Below are 20,854 nucleotides of genomic sequence, written 5' to 3' on the forward strand. Positions count from 1 at the left end.
CAATTACTGGATGAAGGCCTCGCTATGCTGTGTCGGTCATGGTGCTAGTTTAACAAGACTTCACCACGCCGGTCAATGCAGCCAGCTGAAAGGGGGCCCTAACACTGGTTCCGATGATGTTAGCCCAGGACAAGGAATTTTATTCAGGTCCCGTGGTTCATTATACGGCGTGCTAACCGCTGCGTCAGCACTCCGCCCGAAATGTAAATATACCAATACCTTATTCCAATATATATTTATTCCTATATTATAATTTAGCAGTGAACCAAGTATCCACAAATAAAAATCCCATCGGTATATTCACAAATTTTAAATGAAGCCAGAACACCAGTACTTTCAATTCCACTTAAATGTCGGTTGTTTTGACTCGTTTAATATTTCACACCAAAAGAGCATTTTGATCGCACCTACATAATGCGTGTTGTGCACACAGGTTGTGTTTTTATATTTTTATAGCTGAATAATAAGGCTGGTATGCTGGCATCACCAAAACAGATGGCTCGCTTGATTTATTGTGACGAACATACGTGTTGCAATTTCATTAAACAGTTAAGGTGTGATTTGAGATTAATGCAGTAATTTGAGATACTATAACAACCGCTTTGTGAGGTGCAGTTATGGTTGTGTTGAAGTATATTGGCTTATCGAAGAGCGATTTGTGTTTGTTTGGGTCCCTAGTGGCTACCGCTGATTTGTCGCCATCCATAACACCGGTAAATATTTGGCATCTTCGCACTTCGGTGTCCCCGAGAGGTTGAACGTAGCCACGTTCAATTTTCCGGTTTATGTGGAGTGGTGGTGCGGTGGTTAAAGCACCGCGATATGAACCTCGTGACCCGAGTTCGACGCCCAGCCACGTCCAACAGCAGTGTCGTGGTGGCATCTCAGCTGGTCCTAACCCCCCACCACCCCATCCCCTTTCCTTCATCAACACGCGCTCACTAGTGTGGTGAAGTATGGTCAAGCAACCCCCTGGCTACGTACGGTGCGAAAGAAGTTAAGCGTCGGTTACGATTGAATGATTCTCGTGAATAATTTCCATTTTTTTCGGGTTTTGCCTCCACAAATTCTGATAAATTACTTTGTTTATGGGATGTACCACAGACAGGTCGAACATTAGAGTGTGGGGGCGGAGGGGGGGGGTGTCTTATGGTGCCCTAGTGCCAGTTTATAACATAGCCTTGCATCGGGGCTTGTGAATTTCCCACGCCGCATGCATTGCTCAACACACTGCGAATTCGGAAAGAGGAATCGGAGAGCACATTTTTTTCTTCGTCCGCGCAGCACAATACCCGAAGCTGCACGGAAAGGTGGGTGACCGCTGCATAAATAAGCTCCTGTCTGTGCAAAAAAAAAAATAACAACCAAAATCGCTTCATCCAAGACTTCGTGGACCATTGCTCTTTCAGCCCCCTCCCACCCACTTTACTTAAGTCAATGGCGCAGCATTTCCTGAGCCTCGTCTGTTTCAATTTAAGTGCAGAGCTTCGTGTTTTATGCGCCTTTCGCTGCCTCTCGGTGCAGGATGGGTGAACCTTGTTCGAAGCTAAGGCCTGGCTGGCCCTGACAATTCGGACCTATCTCGGTGGGACCTTGACTATCGTTGTTTGGTAGGGGGCGCGCGCTTGCGTGTTGGCGGTGGCGGAGGGTCGTGTGTGGTGGTAGGAGGTCAAGAAGGGAGGGGGAGGGAGTGCTCACGTGAGTGAATAAACGCGGAGCTCGATGAGTTTGAGTTCACAGTATCCACCCCGTTATTCACGAACTTTGGATAGCTGCGAATCGCATTTGGAACTCGACACGACTGCATCTAGAGAGAAAGACAGTGACGAGAGAGCGAATGTGATGAGATACTTTTCATGTATTTAATAGCTCTATGTATCTGTTTAAGGGTAATTCATTAAAAGGATATGTTTTCGTAGGGCAATATCATTATCCGCGAGATTTGCTGATCACGAGCGTCTCCAGAACGTATCCCTCATCGCAAATAATGAGGGAATAGCGCATTCGATTTGTTACACGGCATGATGATGACGACGACCTCGTTAGCCAGTTGCACGGCTCTCTTGCGCGGGAGAGATCCGCGGTGCGTGAACACAGCAGCAGTAACAAGACCGTGAAGCGTGAATGGGTATGCTAAGGCTGCAACATCCACAACACTTTAAATGCCATGCATTTTTGTCCAACGTCTTCTGGCTTGACTGTCAGAATTTTAGAAAGGGGTGGGGGGAGAAGTGGATGCTGAGCATTAATGAGTGAAACATGCGTTTAGATTATTTAGAATATTTGTCTCAAAGTCGCACCGCTGCTCCTCCTCGGGATCGAGAGGAGCCAGGTTGAGATTGGTTCAGGCACCCGGTAAAGGAAGTCCGCCCCAGGGTAGACTCCCCCTGGAACTCTGCCGGGCAGCAGCAAGGCCCACTGGGCAAAGACCCCGGGGCCAGCCCAAGACACGCTGCTGCTGCTGGCGGTGGGACGATGTCGCTGTGTATAGTGTAGTGTATAGTGTAGTGTATAGTGTAGTAGTGTATAGTCTAGTGTATAGTGTAGTGTATAGTGAAGTAGTTTATAGTGTAGTGTATAGTGTAGTGGTGGGACGATGTCGCTCGGCTCGCCTGGGAACGCCTGGGAATTCCCCAGGAAGAGCTAGAGTGTGTGTATAGTAGTGTATAGTGTAGTAGTGCATAGTGTAGTAGTGTATAGTGTAGTGTATAGTGTAGTAGTGTATAGTGTAGTAGTGTATAGTGTAGTAGTGTATAGTGTAGTAGTGTATAGTGTAGTGGTGGGATGATGTCGCTCGGCTGGCCTGGGAATTCCCCAGGAAGAGCTCGAGTCTGTGTATGGTCGTGTATAGTGTAGTGTATAGTGTAGTAGTGTATAGTGTAGTAGTGTATAATAGTGTAGTGTCGTGCTTGAGTCCATCGCCAGGGAAAGGGAGGTGTGGACCGCCACTGCCGCCGCCGCGACCCTCACCAGGACAAGCGGACTGAGAAACGAACGAACGACTCAACATTTGGCTGCAATAAATTTCCACATTGAGCCACTTCGTTGAGCCATGGCTTGCGGCCAGATCGCTTCTGCAAAAGATGCTCAGAGCTCTGAGGGCTATACCTGGTCAAATAAAAATTAGTTTAGTTTTATTTTACTTGAGTCATTTGCTTGCCTTTCCTATACTTAGCACGCCCGTCGTGTTTTGTCTTGTTTGTTGAAACTTTCTGACCCGCCCCTACTGGACATTTTGTGAAAAAGTGCTTTATAGCTCATCGGATTGCTCCAGTCGAAATGAAGATTCGTATTCTGATAGTGGGGGGGGGAGGGGCTGGACTCTCAGCTGGTCCTGACCCCCCCCCCCCCCTGCTGCCCCCCTTTCATGGGAAAGGGGCTCAAGTGTGGACCGAAAATCAGGACAGGGGGCAGAGGGCAACCGCATTCACATTCGTGAGAGTCTGTACTGTCGCGAGCGTTACGGAGACGCTGACCCCTGCTGTACATTTGGAGTCTGCGTGTCTCTCTCTCTCTCCTCGTGGTCGTGTGGATTTTTCTCCGGATCCTCCGTTTCCCCCCCAACCCCACATTTAGAATCAACGCCAAGCGTTCAGAGTATTTGGCTGCGATAGCTTTCCGCTTGATGAGCCACTCCGTCGTGAGCTGTCATTTTGTGGCCAGGTCGCGACGGAAGAAGAGCTGCACTGTATAGCTCAGTGAGGCCTGCCTGGTAAGATAAAAACAAACATTGCGTTGTAGTCGTTTAATCGAGAGGGCTGGCGTTCGGGGGTGCCTGAGTGCGAGCACGTCGAGGGAGTGACTTCACGATGCTCGCTCGGCCGACTTGTGTAACATCGCTCCGGCGCGACGTAACCCGACGTTTAACACAGCAGCGGGCGGCAGGGCGACAATGCTTCCGTGGCTCCGCCAAGTTTTAAGTGAGGCTTTGTGATGGTCGTGAACACGGGGACGGCAGGGGGGGAGGCTGCTTAGCGGTGGTGGCGGAACCTGTCAACGTTATTTTCTCGCTCGAACGCGGCGCTTACGCGACCACCCAAAACTCGCCGCGCCCCCGATTAGCACAGTTGGCGAGGTGCGACAGAAGGTGGGGGGGATAGGTGGGGGGGATATTTGGGGGGGGGGGGTATGTGGGGGGGGGATAGGTGGGGGGGGGGGTACGTGGTGGCGGGGTTTAGAAATCTGTCCCGTTGTTTCAACTCCCGGGGCCGGCAGATTCAATCAAAGCGACGCGCGCCCTCCGGTTTGCAAGTCCAGTGGGCGCTGCTGCTGATCATCTCACCGCTGTGGCAGCATGGAAAATGAATACCCAGCTCCGTTCTGTGGCGGTCTGTGCTGAAAAAGAAAAATTCCAGCGCAGCACTCGCCTTGCGAGAGAATATCTTCCGCAAGGCTCGCCCGGTAAAAGAAATTAAAATAAAACGTGCACGCCATTCACAGGAATCCACGACGTGGGCAACGCGATTACCAGATTTTGGCGCCCTCATTGCCAGCGCCGCTTAATGCCCTGCGGTTCAGCTCTCGCGCGAGGCCGCTATTAAATTCGCCGCGTTTGGTATTATTTTTTTTAGCGGAGCGGCGTAATTTACGGGCCGCAGTCCCCGGGACAAGCCGTCGTCCTCCTCCGTCACGTGCGCTTACCCTGCCTCGGGAAAAAAAATCGGAGGCACCGGTGCCTCTGGTCTCATCCGGCAAAGCTGAGCCCATTTTTGACCCTGCCACATTCCAACGTCAAGCGTGATTTTTGCTGGTGTTGGGAGATTGCCGTTGGTTTTGCGATTATTTATTTGTCGCCCGGTTCTGTTGTGCGTGGTTTCTCCCACCCCCGCCGCCGCCACGTCCACCCATCGCACGCTCCTCCGCTGAACGCACCACCACCGTTTATTTTTGCACGTTCCGAGTGTTTTTGTGCGGGCGTTGGGCAAAGATGACTGAATTTGCAGTGTGCACAATCGGTGCAAAAGTCAATTGAAAGGTTTTGCTGAAATTGCAGTAAATTCGCCAACAAGTTTTGGAATGATTTAAAAGCTATGTAATTTGTGCCTGCCCACTTGCACACTGGCTGTCTCGAGCCATCTCTCCGATAAAAATTAAACAAGGACTAATTTAGAAAATCACGACGTTCCTCTTTTTCTTCAGACTTCTCAGTCTCGTACTAAAAATCGTCTGTCCCCGTGGTTAAATTGTGATATTCTGAGCTCAGAAACTTAGTTGGTGTGTGTGTTCCATTCGAATGCGTGCAATAATTTTGATACGATTTTCTTTAAAAATATATATTACCATTCACCGCTCAATGGCGCCTTCGATTCGTACGGTTGGCTACGTACGGTGTGAAGGACGTTCAACATGCATACATATGTGATTTCAAATAAATACAGGTGCACTTTGTAGGTTTGTTTGGGGTAACCTCTTCGATGTGCTTCCGCATTGTACCGCACGCTGTTCGCCATGATGTTCGACTGTTCACTCTCCGCGCGGGGAGCTTCTGGAATTCACTTCATGAAGAAGCTCCCAGCACATGGAGTGAAACGTCGGGCATCATGGCCACGCAGCACTTGGTACAACCCGGAAAACGTCGGAGAGCAATTGTATCAGTTTTTTGCAGTTGATCGTAATGTCTACTCCGATGGTCCACGATCGTGTGCTAATCGTTTCTTTCCCCTTTCTGCCAACAGCACGTTGCTTGTAACAGCTCCTTTGTTTCGTCACAGTGCTAACAATGTTTTTTTTTACTGCCATTCTCTGATAACAGATGAGAGGGAAGACGTGCAGAAGAAGACGTTTACCAAGTGGGTGAATGCGCAGTTCGATAAGGTATGTAAATACTCTCCTACCGCCGCCGTCACGATGTTGTCTGCACCTTCTGGACTGGGCGTCCGCAGTTTGAAATATGTTCATGCTTGCTGGTCGTTTAATAATGTAATTAATCCACTCCTTCGTCAACCGAACACACGTCTTTTTTTTGTTTTATCAGTGCCGAACTGAGGTGGAACATCTAATTTGCAGTCTGGCTCCGATCGTGACCCAGGTTTACAATAACGTTACGTAGTCGACAGCCCGGAAAGTTGTTGTGACTGCAACTTCGTGTGTCTGTGTGTGTGTGTTTGTGTGGCATTGTTGGGGGAGGTGGTAGGTTAATGGTTCGTGCACCAGACATCCTGGGTTTGATTCCCTGGCACGGCTTAAACATCGGGGGCGAGTGATCTATGAACCTGTCCTGGGCTTGCCCCCTAGGTTAACTCAGCTTTAAATGAGTACATGTGTGTAAACTTCAGCGCTGGGGAAACAAAGGTGGCTGGGCATGGTGTCTAGGGCACACTGCCTCCTCATGCGCCGTGGCGGTCTTAATAGGTGCTCGCTAACGGCACTCGTCCCCAATCTGTATGGTCAGACGGCATCTTTGTCTTGGTAATATTTCTGTTGTCGCATCAGCATGTCGGAGGTCACAGCATTATCTACAAGGCAGTGAGTTCTAACCTTGATATTTTGAAACATGCATTTCGTCATGCTTTAATATTCCGCTGATTCGGCATCAGCCCCGGTTGTTGTATTGTGTTGTTGCACCGCGCACGGGATGCAGGACGGTTTTTGTTCATATTGAGGTGACTTTATACGACGTTGTGGTGGGCCTTGTCAAGTGCCTACTGGTGCCTACATGGCATCTGTTTCCATTATATGCAAGGCATGTGGCCTAATTTCACACGTTTATATTAAATCAGGCTTCATGCTGCTTAATTAAGCCAAATTATTTAATCTAAGCAAGCACCGAAGTTTAATCAAACACCGCAGAACCCAAATTACATTTTAGGATACAAGTCATTATTACTACATTAACCAGAATTTTGCGATACCAGATAATTAATTTACATTCATTTACAGCGGTGGTGACGTGTCTTTCTTAATGCAGTGTCGTAACTGTGGAAAAGCCACATAGACAACATCAAGCAACATGTACAGTGAGGGAAAATAAGTATTTGATCCCCTGCTGATTTTGTACGTTTGCCCACTGACAAAGAAATTATCAGTCTATAATTTTAATGGTAGGTTTATTTGAACAGTGAGAGACAAAATAACAACAACAAAAATCCAGAAAAATGCATGTCAAAAATGTTATAAATTGATTGGCATTTTAATGAGGGAAATAAGTATTTGACCCCCTCTCAATCAGAAAGATTTCTGGCTCCCAGGTGTCTTTTATACAGGTGACGAGCTGAGATTAGGAGCACACTCTTAAAGGGAGTGCTCCTAATCTCAGCTTGTTACCTGTATAAAAGACACCTGTCCACAGAAGCAATCAATCAATCAGATTCCAAACTCTCCACCATGGCCAAGACCAAAGAGCTCTCCAAGGATGTCAGGGACAAGATTGTACACCTACACAAGGCTGGAATGGGTTACAAGACCATTGCCAAGCAGCTTGGTGAGAAGGTGACAACAGTTGGTGCGATTATTCGCAAGTGGAAGAAACACAAAAGAACTGTCAATCTCCCTCGGCCTGGGGCTCCATGTAAGATCTCACCTCGTGGAGTTGCAATGATCATGAGAACGGTAAGGAATCAGCCCAGAACTACACGGGAGGATCTTGTCAATGATCTCAAGGCAGCTGGGACCATAGTCACCAAGAAAACAATTGGTAACACACTACGCCGTGAAGGACTGAAATCCTGCAGCGCCCGCAAGGTCCCCCTGCTCAAGAAAGCACATATACATGCCCGTCTGAAGTTTGCCAATCAACATCTAAATGATTCAGAGGACAACTGGGTGAAAGTGTTGTGGTCAGATGAGACCAAAATGGAGCTCTTTGGCATCAACTCAACTCGCCGTGTTTGGAGGAGGAGGATTGCTGCCTATGACCCCAAGAACACCATCCCCACCGTCAAACATGGAGGTGGAAACATTATGCTTTGGGGGTGTTTTTCTGCTAAAGGGACAGAACAACTTCACCGCATCAAAGGGACGATGGACGGGGCCATGTACCGTCAAATCTTGGGTGAGAACCTCTTTCCCTCAGCCAGGGCATTGAAAATGGGTCGTGGATGGATATTCTAGCATGACAATGACCCAAAACACACGGCCAAAGCAACAAAGAAGTGGTTCAAGAAGTAGCACATTAAGGTCCTGGAGTGGCCTAGCCAGTCTCCAGACCTTAATTCCATAGAAAAATCTGTGGAGGGAGCTGAAGGTTCGAGTTGCCAAACGTCAGCCTCGAAACCTTAATGACTTGGAAAAGATCTGCAAAGAGGAGTGGGACAAAATCCCTCCTGAGATGTGTGCAAACCTGGTGGCCAACTACAAGAAACGTCAGCCCTCTGTGATTGCCAACAAGGGATTTGCCACCAAGTACTAAGTCATGTTTTGCAGAGGGGTCAAATACTTATTTCCCTCATTTAAATGCAAATCAATTGATAACATTTTTGACATGCGTTTTTCTGGATTTTTTGTTGTTATTCTGTCTCTCACTGTTCAAATAAACCTAACATTAAAATTATAGACTGATCATTTCTTCGTCAGTGGGCAAACGTACAAAATCAGCAGGGGATCAAATACTTTTTTCCCTAACTGTACGTACGTTGAGCTCCTTTCGCGCCGTACGTAGCCAACCGTCATAATCGGAGGTGCGCGGTGTGTGGGGGAAGGACAACAAACTAAACACAACACAGGAATCACCGACGCCCATCACGCACTGTGAACGTAGTTGGGGAACACGTGTGCCACATACCCGGCACGCTCACGCAAATGTTCGACCATTGTCGCACGCACTCGGAAGTTTGTCGAAACATACTCCACAGCGCTCGCGGGAAACGCAATTGTTCCCACGCGTCGAGCCGCCCGCTCGTCACACGTCATGTACAGGCAACGCCAAACGCGACTTGGACTTTTCTCATCGTTTTTGGCCCTAATCAATCCACTGCTGGATGAAAGCTTCACCAAACTGCCATCGTCTCTCGCGATCCTTCTCTGACGCGTTCCATCCCATGGCCGCCTCTCCATCGTTGTCCTTGACGTTCTGCCGTACATCGCTGCCCACGCGTCCTGCCCAAGGCCACTGATATTTACTTCAACTACGTCGTAACCCACGCATGGCTCTCTCAATCCGTATTTCTCTTTCCATCTCTCGATTTGATTTCAAGCGTGCATCTCACCGCACTTTTTTACCCCACTATTAATTCACCCCCCCACCCCGTCCCCAACCATTTTCTGCAAGAATGACCATTAAAATGTTTTTAAATCATAGCATGTAGTAACGCATCAATGAACAGCCTTCTTATTTTGGCACACTGAAATGTTGCTTTTCGTTACCAAGGACACTCTTCCAAAACCATTCCAACCCGCTTGCCGTGATGTAATGGACAGCACGCACTGAACTTAGAATCCAAAAAGTCACCAGATCTATCCGGCCTCCTGGCGCGGCAGTTGAAACAATGTCCACCCGGTGGAACATTGTTCACGGGTAACGCCGCAGTTGGTCGACCGGCAGGTTGCGTGCCGCGGGGTGAAGTGTGGGTACTCGCAACTCTTACAAGATGTTTAGCCAGGATGGGAGAGTAGGCCAAGTAGCCTCGAGGGGGAGGCTCGTGTCGTGGAGGCTTGTTCGCCAGCGGTGGCGTCGCCAAACAACGGCTCACCTCTGTCAACATATAAACTACATCTCGAGACTTTTGGACAGGCATTTTATGCTGCTGGAAAACGCCGGCGTTGCGATACCTCTGCTGGGCGCTGTCCCGAACGAGCAGATTGTGTGCGTGACACGGCCACAGGAGGTGCTTCCCGGCAGAGGGGCCGCGGTACCTGTTGTGTGCTAGCTCAGGTGTTTTCATTGGCCCAGACCGAGCCGAGTTCACAACTCACCCCAGGTGAGTCTTGAACTGTTGCACGGCACGTCGCACGTCAGGGGACCACTCCGGTCAGCGCCCCCCCCAACCCCCTCCTGTCCCTCCGTTCAATCTATTCCCCATCCTTTTTTTAACTCTCCACCAATCCTATTCATTTCTCCCAGCCGACCCCCTAGTTTCCACTTAGTTTCCCCTTAACGACCAATCCGACGTGAATGTTCTTCACCTTCAACTCGGGGCCCCCTACGTCGGCTCTCCCTGTCATTGCCCCTCGCCGACGAGGATCCAGCGGCGCTATTCCAACTCATGAGCAGCCACTAGACCCGGCGAGTGGATGTTATTTATTTCCTAATAGGGTTTTGCCTCTTGGCATACCTTATAGTTGCATTCACGGATTCCCATTAAGGAATTGCAGAGGCTGTTGAATTTTTTTTTGTTAGAAAATGAAAGCCCGCACTGGCCTTACGCGGTCCCATTTGCATTCAGTAATTGGTAGTAGATTACATTTGCCGGAATTCATAAAATCACTTTTTTTCCCTCCCTCCCTCCGTATGCTTCTCCCAAGACGTTTTAATTGGTCCGTAAGTGGGCACGTATTTTTTTAACTGCCAGTTCACATTTCAAAGCAGATAGGCATTTGATATATACAAATTCATTCTGAAGTAATTTCTTAAAATTAGCCAAGGCCAGTGGATATTTACGATTACACCCTGGGTTCAATGTTGCAACTCAGTTGCCTTCCCAATTCAAGAGTTGTTTTAAATACATTTGACTGGCGTAACTCAAACGTGAAGTAATATTGAGGTACCGCAATATACCAATGGGCATTCAGTTGAGTGAGCAAGATCTACGTTAGAAATAGCGTTGTTCAATCAAAGTAAATTGAAACAGAGGTCACAAGGCTCGTAACATATAAAAGATGAGTAATGTATTAATTTGAATATTTTAAGTATAATAAATACATCCTATTTACACCCTTATGTTGATCTGCTACAAGATGAAGGCTTTCCACGTTGATCTTGGGGGTTGTTTCACCATACTTCACCATGCAGCTCAGTGCAGATTTGCAGGGTGGCACTGATGTCAGCTGCGGCCAGGATTCGAATTCGGGTCGCCGCTGCAACCCCAGTTTAATAAATAAGCAGCGATGCAGTGGTCGGCGCACTGCGCTTTGAATCCAGTGACCTGAATTCACTTCCCCCTCGCAGCTGACAGGAGTGGCGAGGAGCGATATCTAAACAGGTCCTGGGGAACCCAGCCCCCCTACCCCCCCCCCCGTCTCTTGACCAACCCGCACTGACCGGCGTGGTGAAGTATGGTCAACCGAACCCACACGACCTGCCCCGACACAGTGCCTCCTTCATACAGCAGTGTATAAGTTACCATTCGTAATACTTTAATGGCAGTTGATTTCTGCTCATTTCACAGTGCACACGGCACAGCGTGCCAATGCAACCCTCTTATTCAATTCAATAAATCAATATCCCTTGTTAAAACACAGCACTGCGCATTTAAGCCGCTGTGTAAGAACGATTTAGGTCACGTCTCATTTCTAGATATCCCTTTGTGGCCGGCTTGCTATTATTACATCAGCCGAATTGTGCTGAGCCTAAAGGTTATTTGGGGGTCTTAAAGCTGTTGGGCTGTCTCACAATGCTGCCTGAAAAAACGGAGTACGACTTTTCTTCGACCAGTGCTCGCGCACTATCGGTGATCGTGATGCCTTCCACCTTTCGGGTGACTTACGGGCAGTCGTGAAAAAATGCTCTCCGCTCCTGGGATATTGCCCCACTTACAGAAGCAACTGAGCTATTATGGTGCGTCTAATAAAAGGGCAGCGTTGTACTCGTTTATAAAACACTCCCGTGGTCTCGTGATTTCGGGGTTTTTAATTATTTAACGAGAATGCCTTCTTCATCCTTACAATCAATCTCGGCTGTACGAACAAATGCAGCTTGCATTGTTTTTTTTTATGAATCTGCACGTGTCAATTGTATGTGGGGGGAAAAGCAACGTCTCAAAAAAACAACTATCATGCTTTTTGTTCCTGCCCCTCCCATCAAGTTCAAGAACAGTACTGTGCTCTCGCAGTTGCAATTTCATACATGCCCACAAAGACAAAGATCCCCATATAGCTTTAAGCAGACTGTTGGGGCAAGCGCTTTTAGCGAGCACCTCCTGAAGGTCAGCACAGCACGCGAGGAGTGGGTGGCCAACGCCACGCCCGGCAGCCTTTGTCACCCGAGTGACTATGTTTACACACCACACCAGCTGTTCGTTTAGGGCTGAGTCCACCTAGGGGAAGTCCCTGGACCGGTTCAGATATTCGTCCCTGACTTTGGCTGTGAATGGGAATCGAACTCGGTTCATAGCCTAGCGCGCTAACCACTGCACAGACCCGGCAGATGGAGATGCAAGCACACACACACGCAACAGACGAGGCCATTCTACCATATATATTTTAATAATTGCGCTGAGTTCTAGTTGTGCTGAACGGTTGTTCACAGTTCATCAGGTGACCTTCCTGGTGGCAACGTAGGTCTGTATTTCTGCGAACAACACACACGTTGTGAATTTGGCACCGCAACAACAACAGTAGCAGCAGCCTGTTACAAAAGCCCGGCGCTCCGTGTGTCCGTTTGTCCATCAACTAACTAACAAGAGCCTTTCAGAAGGCCTGAATCAAAAAGTTGTAAAAAGTGGACCCCCCCCCCCAGATGTGGAGTAAAAAGTTGACCAAACAGGTTTCCAAAAATTATCGACCCCCCCCAATTATTTTGTAGACATGCTGCCACACCCTGCATACAATTAGTCAGTAGCATCATACAATAGAGTCAGTAGTATCCGCACACATGGTGGGGGGGGGGGGGGGAGGACGTCAGTGGGGGCAGGCGACGGGCGAGGCACGAAGCGCCGAGAAGCCCTCCAGAGGAGATGGAACAAGGCGAGAGCCGCCTTGTTCTAGGTCGCCTTATTCGCGCACTTTTAAAATCCGCACTCTCGTGGGGTTTTTTCAGCTTTGTCCAGATATTATTGCGAGCCTCACAACTTGCAAGCGTGCTTGTGTAGCGGACGAGTCTTGAGCGATGAGTCGCCGATACTCTGTGGTTTCTTTTCTTTGAAACGCAAAATATCTTCCAGCACGGAATATTCACGCTCTTACTAAACGCCTCTGCCAGTGCAATTAAAAAACGTGGCAGATACGATCGTGACGAGTGTTCATTTTCAATGAGCATTAAAGAAAATGTGTAGTCGTAATCAGCCGATGACAACCTATGGAATATTCGTTGAGTCTTAGTCTGTGGATTTAGTTAGGTCATTCTCCTCGTCTTGTCGACCAAGCCTGTTTAACGTTTAGTCGAGGTGTTGTTGTTGGTGTGAGGGGTTTACAGCTCCCCCGCCTGACCCCCAGCTACCCCCTCCCCGATATTATCAGGTCAGCCAATCGGTGAACTCCGTCAACTTTTACATCAAACGGCTGTTTCATGGAGCTCAGTGCCGTGCCCGACTGCCCAGACAGTCTGGGTGGCTGGAACGCTGACGATACCACAACGCCGGCCCCCAAAATCTTTGCCTTGACGCTTCTTTTAAGAGATTGGGTTTTTTCTTGGCCCAGTGGTGGCGGAGGTGCAATTATCAGAAATCCGTGGCTGCATTCAAGCCAATAAGTTTTATGTTTTAATTAAGGTCCTCGCGGATCCCGCTAAGTGAAGTGTTTTGGAGGAACAGCTTGCGGTGTTTAGTGCACTCATTTGAAATTCTTTCAAAGTTTTCGCCAGCTTGACAGGATTGACAACTTGGGGAAAAGTCTCCCGCTGATGAAACTAACAGAAACAATCCCCATATATACCCTTGTTCAACATCTGCAGAGGTTGCCTTAAAAAAAAACATAACTGCCTGGTTTCATGATGCCAAACTTTTTAAAGCCACCAATTCTTATGTAAGTGGCATTATGCTGGCATGGCTTTGGACCCACGGTGGCATCGGGACTATATTTTGTCGGTTCTCCCCTGCGCGACCTGTGTGCGCTGTGAGGTTAAACACGCCGTTGTGCTATAATTACGATCGTTCCTGTCGCACTGCAAACATTTTCGCTGGACGCTTATCCCGTGCCAAGCTGAAACATGCGACAGCCTGGATTTAGCGCCGACCCTGCCCACCACTGTGCCCTTTTATTAGATGGATATTTTAAATGAATGGGATTTTGTGTTGGTGCGATGGCTTTTTGGACCTTATAAGGCCGGCTTCTGTGCCACGAGCGGTGCCGTTCGCATCCGCTGTGGCAGAACCCGTTGTGGTTTGTTGTGCGAGCCTCCAAGTAATTACGCTACACCCTCACTTTTAAGTGACTGAGAATACAGTTGGCATTTGTATGTTCACATGAGTATGGGGAATAGTCGACTTCATTACTGTTGAGTGCATTGTGAATGTATCGCCCATTGCAATGTTATTACGGGGCTTGGCTAATGCGCCTTTGGTGCAGCAGCGCTGTACCAAAACGCCAATGTTAGGTGATGCCAGTTGTGAAGTGTACGTACCCATCTACCTATGTATAGGCTGTGGTAAATAGTAACAAATCGTACGGCTAACTTGCATTCCTGCTTCAGCTATGGGCCAATGGAGCAGACAAGAGGGCATCGGAAAGACATCCTCTCTTCGATGAAATTCCCTCCACATGCCGTCGCCATCTCTCTCGCGAATGTGAGACGTAACAATCCACCCAGCACCTGCTCACGAGCTGATTTCATCGCTCCGTCTCCTCTGCGGACGTCCTCCGGAACGCGTTCCATTCCTCGCCTGCCACTCCCGTCGTTATTCCCGAGCGTCGGCCATCGTCTCTTCCAGCGACGTGTCCTGTCCCAACACTCGCCCTTCTTCACGGTTCGGACGAGATCTTCGACCGGCGTGTTAACCCGCATCCCGTGTGCTCCTCTTACCTCTTCCCAATGTAACTCATTGGCTTTCATTGCGCTCCCTCTCCGCGGTGGATGTCCTCCGAGGCACTTCGTCTTCCTTGTACGTACGTGCGTGATTACGTTGAATTTCTTTTGCGCACCGTACGTAGCCAACCGTGCTCATCGGAGGTGCGGGGGAAGGACAACCAACTAATCACAAAACGCAGCTCTTGCTGTGCTACTCAGACGAGGATTGTCAGGGTTAAAAAACACACACACACACACACACTTGTTTCTTGTCCGTTCGTTATCGGTGCGGTAGTACATGTCTCCTCTCGTGTGAAATGTTAGTTGCCGCGTTGTAATCTCCTCCATTGTGATCCTGCGCATTCTAAGCAACGGTGCGGGTTTAGCAAAATCCCTCCCACGTTTTGAAAGGTCTCGCTGCCCATTTTAGACAGCCAGATCGGGGCACCGATACTTATGGCATGGTCATGACCACCACCCCCCCTCCTCACTGACAAAATCATTGTCAGTGAAAGGCAGTTCACGGACCTGCAACACATATTTAATTGGTTTATTGTTCGTCTCTGCACTGTCGCGCATGCGATTCGGTGGGACACCGATGTAGCGACAGGTCACCCGTAGCCAGTGCTGTTTGCGTTAATTTGCACCTCGCTAGCCATACATGCACTCTGCAGGAGAGCTCCAAGCTGTGAAGTGTCGCTGCAGGCTGCCAGGCTTATGAAATCCACGATGACCTTCAACACTTTTTAAGATTTCGTTTCTCCGTTTGGCACGCAGTGTGAAGTGGTGACAGAAAGAGTGAATATCGATTTCCTCGCCCGACAGTTCTGCTATCATCATCATCGTCGTCGCCGTCGTCAACAGTGATGACCAATCCACTGCTGGACAGAGGCCTCCCAAAGCCTTCGCCATCTCTCAGGATCCTGCGATGTATTAATCGACCCGGCACCCTCGCAGGAGTCGATCACATCGCTCCATCTCCATCTTAGATGCGTTCCATTCCTTGGTTTCCGCTGCATAATTCTTCTTGACCATCAGCCACCATCCCTTGCTTGCGATGTGTCTTGCGGCAGCCCATTGCTTTTCTTTTTTTCTTTAATTTAATTAAAAAAAAATATTACGGTCGGAGCCCGGCACAGAAACTTCACGGACAGAAGTCCCGAACGCCGTTTTCCTGAGTTTAGAGGATGGGGGGAGATGGGGCTCGCTGCTGCCCCACCGAGTGGGGACCGCGAGTTGGGTGCGTGAACTTTCATATGGGGAGAGGAAGGTGAGGGGGCGGTGCGGGTGGGGTGGGGTGGGGGGGACCCATTGGCTTTTATGAACGGTTTGAATTATGTCAACCTGCGTACGTTCTCTGACTCACGCGCTCCTCATTGTCTCTCGCGGTGTAATTCCCAGCGTGCGGTTTAGTTGACGTTAACGTTTTCCCCACGCTCTTTCTGTCACAAAGCAGTGCTCAAAATCAAATTCAACCAACATTAAGCGATCGTTAAATGTTATCAGAAAATTGGGTTCTTGCGCGACGATTTATAGCGGCGGCATTTGCACCCGACAGGCATCATGCAATTTACTCACAATTGTTGCAATCGCTCAACCCGTGTTGCTAACATTTCAAAAGTCTTCACAATAAATAGGGTCTGAACAAAAACCTAAGAATGCTCACTCGGATAGTTGAATGTGGAATCCATATTTCAGCAATTCTGCCTTTTCACCCACAGCACTTTCCCCACTGTGTTTCTCTTTTTTGTTTGAAAACCCAGAAGCTCGCTCTTTATGGGAGATTTGTCCCCTTAACCTTCGATATCACGTGACTTCCTTCAAGCGGTTCGGCAAACAGAATCTGCGGCGTTGCAAGTTGGGCTAGGGGGAATATGCAAGTAGAAAAGATAATTTGTTTAATGTCGATTAACTTAATTTTTTTCACCTGCCTCAGGAACAAAAACATTGAGATTTTTGGTCAGAACCCTCATTGAAATTAATTAATACATATTTTGTACCTTGTGGGGTTTTACTTCAGAAAAATTACTTTGTCGGTAGGAAAAAGTCGTTCCCAACAGCTAACATTTGTTTAAAATGGAGGGGGGGGGAATGCAGACACAAGTGATATAGAATTCTCTCATAATCGTCATTGATGGTATAATGATTTAAATGAATACATGTATTTTTTTATCAAGACAGTGCCCTCATTTCTTTAAACAAATTGCATTACTTTAATGTAATTCCATTACAGATTTTTATTGCATTATTACAGAATCAGAAGGCCTTCCGAGGGATAACACGCTAATGCAACGGAGCTGTCATTTCCACAATCGTGCTGCGTCATCCGGTGTATTTAAAACCTGCAAGGACATGCAGTGTCCTTGCTGTGCGAATCAGCCTCACAATGCAAGTAGTTCAGTTGGGAGACAAATAATTTCCGAGCATATTTAAGTAATGTGGGTTCCCTTATAGGCACCGGCACAGCTAACGGACGCTACATTACGGTTTTATTAGTTGTTATATGAGCTACTTTTGATAACATAAATGAATAAAAAAAACACGCATTCCTCCACAATGCGACGTTGTCGAAAGTGCTACGTTTCCGTGAAAAGTTCAGTGACAAATTAGGTTATATAACTGCCTGCAGCCAATTACCATCTTCACCGGTTGTTCATACAAGGGTCATCGACACGCCCCGCCTAACATACCAAAGGACACAGTAACTCGATTTAGGTACCCGAGATTAATGCATGCATTTGGGCAGGCGCAGAGACTCTGATCTTACATAGAGTTATGTAGCACCTTATTCCAATGCGCTTTACAACAATTATCAAATTGTACATAAGATGACAGTGGTTGGAGTAGGCCTGGTTGTAGCAGGGGGGATCGCAGCAGGGAGTAGTAGCAGGAGGGGTAGTAATAGGGCTAGTGATAGGATTAGGGGTAGTGATAGGAATACTAATAGGGTTACGGGTAGCAATAGGAGTTGGGGTAGTGATAGGGGTAGCGATAGGAGTTGGGGTAGTGATAGGGGAAGTGATAGGAGTTGGGGTAGTGATAGGAGAAGTGATAGGAGTTGGGGTAGTGATAGGAGAAGTGATAAGAGTTGGGGTAGTGATAGGGGTAGCGATAGGAGTTGGGGTAGTGATAGGGGAAGTGATAAGAGTTGGGGTAGTGATAGGAAAAGTGATAGGAGTTGGGGTAGTGATAGGAGTTGGGGTGGTGATCGGGGTAGCGGTAGAGGTTGGGGTAGGCCTGGTCGTAGCTGGGGGACAGGAAGCTGGGAGTAGCAGCAGTTGAATGGGCTGGACAGAAGAGATTGACGTTCATTGGTTTCTGGATTGGAGTGTGTCGGTGGCCACCTAGAAAAATGAGGTTTCACGTCACTGCCAAAACCCAGTGGTATGATGCACTTACTTTCCCTTTCTTTTCAAGCAAACGTTGGGGGATACGTCTTTTAATCCGGAGAACGCGTTGTCTTGCGGAAGATGTCTTTTAAATCTCGCTGTTCAAAATCTTGTTCTGGAGGACGGTTCTCTATTGAAAAAAATCCCACTGGGTGGACAGTCGATACCACGTGCTTTTCAAAAGTCATCTTCCGAAAGATATCTCTTCATATTTTAAAGCAGCGCTTAAATAAACATACCCCACCGATTAGAAAACGTTTTCTTATCGAAATGACCCCAACGTTTGGGAGCGTATACTCATTCCGAAAATATGGCACTTTCACAACTTGGCTCCGTGTGCACGGAGTGGAAACGTCTTTTATTTGCTTATTTATTCAACGATTCACTTATTCGTACGGTTAAAGCAATCGAAAGAGTTGGGTGGAAAGTGCAGCAACAGTGGGGGGGAAAAAAAAACCATGGAAATTGCCTGGGTAGGTAAGTTTAGGGTTTTTATTTTCAATGAGGTCACGGTTGTCAGAACTCAATTTAAGGCACATGGGAGACTTCGCGGCGCCACCCCCAGGCCCCGTTTCTCGCCGCCGTGATAACTGCTGCACCGCGGGCTCGCCAAGCGCACTGTGCAATCAGCATGGGTGAGCAGAAAGTTGCTGACGGCTTAAGTTCACCTTGCCCCCCTCCCACCCACCTCTTCCCCCCCCCCCCCCACTCGTCCACGCATTACATAAGTGGCTGAAAAAAAGTACTCAATAATGTCACTCGCAACAAAAAAAACACGCAAACTAACACTTTTTTCCCTCCGCCGTGCACAGTAGCATTTAAACGAGGCAGCGGGTGGGGATAATCATAATAAATTAATAAATTAATAATAATTTATCAAAGCGCTGTAAAAACAATCGTTCTCAGGGACATGTTAGCATCGGTAGAGGATCCAGAAGAGGAGAAGGGGTTGCTCGTGGCCCGCTCAATTGTGTGGGGGAAACAAAGCCCTCAACTGGTGTTCCGTCTCACCCCTTACTATTTGCTCGAGAATAGACATCGAGCGTTGATTTGGTGCCAGCGGTTAAATATTTTGAGCACGTTTTACGCACACCGGCATCCAAATCAATTGTGAATGCGACACGTGCGTTTATTGTTTGTTCGGGTCGCAGAGATGAGGAGTCACAAGGGATGACTGCGACCTTCTGCCAACTCAATTTTGAGCTCATTAACCCATTCTATAATAGACTTTTAAAATTCTCTACACCTCCTGCGTCGTTTTCAGAATGCCTTTGAGGGCAGTGGAGAGAGTCTGTGTGTTCAAGGTGCACATTTAAAAAGTATATATATATTCAGCTGCAGCGTTTGATAACGGTTTGTTCCTTCTATCAAAGCAATTGTAAATTACAAGGCTGCCATTTATAGAAAGTGTTAAATGTTTGCGTGTCACGGTGGTGAGAAGTTAACTACCTCGCCTGGTATACAGGAGGTCGTGGGTTTTATCCCGACCCTAATGCCTGTATATATGCAGTTTGCATGTTCACCCCATGGTCGCGTGGATTTTTCTCCGGTTTTCCGCTCCACATTTAGAAACACACGTTTATTTGGCTGCTGCAAATTTGCACATGATAAGCCACTTCGTCGAGCTTATCATTTGTGGCCAGGTGACTTCTGAACCTGGTAAAATAAAAATAGTTTAGTTTGACTTTTTATATGCACACTCATAAGGAGTGGTTAAAAGTTTTGACATTGATATTCTCAAAAGGTCAATGCTGAGTTAACATGTCAGTTCCTGTAAATGTGATGTATTTTTATAATAAAGTAGCACATCCCAGTCTTTCTCAATTCTACAATGGATGAAGTCATCCTCACACCATACATTTTGTCTTGTTATCCCATACTTAACCATGCAGGCCCAGTGCAGGTTGTTGAAAGAGTAGGATTGGTTCCGATATTGCCTGCCATTGATCATCTGGTATGTGTGCCACTAGCCAGAATAACCACTCAAGTCTCCAACACATTCAAGCTGCTCCGTCTTATCAAGGCGCAGTGCTCAAGAAGTTGTCACTTTACGATGCTTAAGTCTTTTATTTTTTGTTCTAATGGTAAAAAAATGACTGAAATATAGAATGCATTACATGTCAATTGGTGGCTCCTTGCAGCTTTGAAGCACACGTTATAAAGCACGCTCTACATTTAATTAATTGGTTGAACTAATTAGGTAGAATTGCAGTACTTGGAGAGCCATTGCCTTGGTGCCATCAAAAGCGAATGGCAATGCTGCTATTATGATCAGCCAATTGAACACAATTCATTTTTTAAATGATTGGGACATTCCGTGCGGCGTGTAATTCAGACCATAAATATGTTTCGATGCTCATAACAAGAGGAATGACGCTAACTCAAAGGCATCATATAAAAAAAGTGTCCACAGTGTGGCAGATGGCGGGTGCTCAGTGTACGTTATGGTCAGCAGATGCGCTGCGACCGGCGGGGGCAAAACGGAACCCCATCGGGGGCGCGTGCCACGCGTCACAACAATGCGTCACAGTGGTCTGGTTATAACAAAACAACAATGCAACAGCGGTTAACCTTCTACGGTGTGTCCCGCCGAGGGGCCATTTTGCTGCGTTCGGCGAGGCCGCACCGTTGAGAGGACTGGGCGAGGGTAATTGACGGTGCCGGCGGGGCTTCGTTCGGGCCGATGGTCCGACGAAGCGGGTTTTCGAAG

The 20,854-nt window shown here is 47.8% G+C and overlaps 1 protein-coding gene across 6 annotated transcripts in view; it reads left to right on the forward strand.

The window, feature by feature from the left end:
* LOC116953045 (dystrophin) overlaps positions 1-20,854 on the forward strand; it is a 662,108-nt gene that overhangs the window by 120,975 nt on the left and 520,279 nt on the right. For all 6 annotated transcript variants that reach the window (XM_032972888.2, XM_032972885.2, XM_032972886.2 and 3 more), the window contains one exon: positions 5,753-5,814. In XM_032972888.2, coding sequence (XP_032828779.1) covers positions 5,753-5,814 — 62 coding nt within the window. The remainder of the gene's footprint in view (positions 1-5,752; positions 5,815-20,854) is intronic.

This window comes from Petromyzon marinus, chromosome 49 (assembly GCF_048934315.1).
Source record: "Petromyzon marinus isolate PM22_M1 ecotype Great Lakes invasive population chromosome 49, UKy_Petmar_22M1.pri1.0, whole genome shotgun sequence".
Taxonomy (NCBI): domain Eukaryota; kingdom Metazoa; phylum Chordata; class Hyperoartia; order Petromyzontiformes; family Petromyzontidae; genus Petromyzon; species Petromyzon marinus.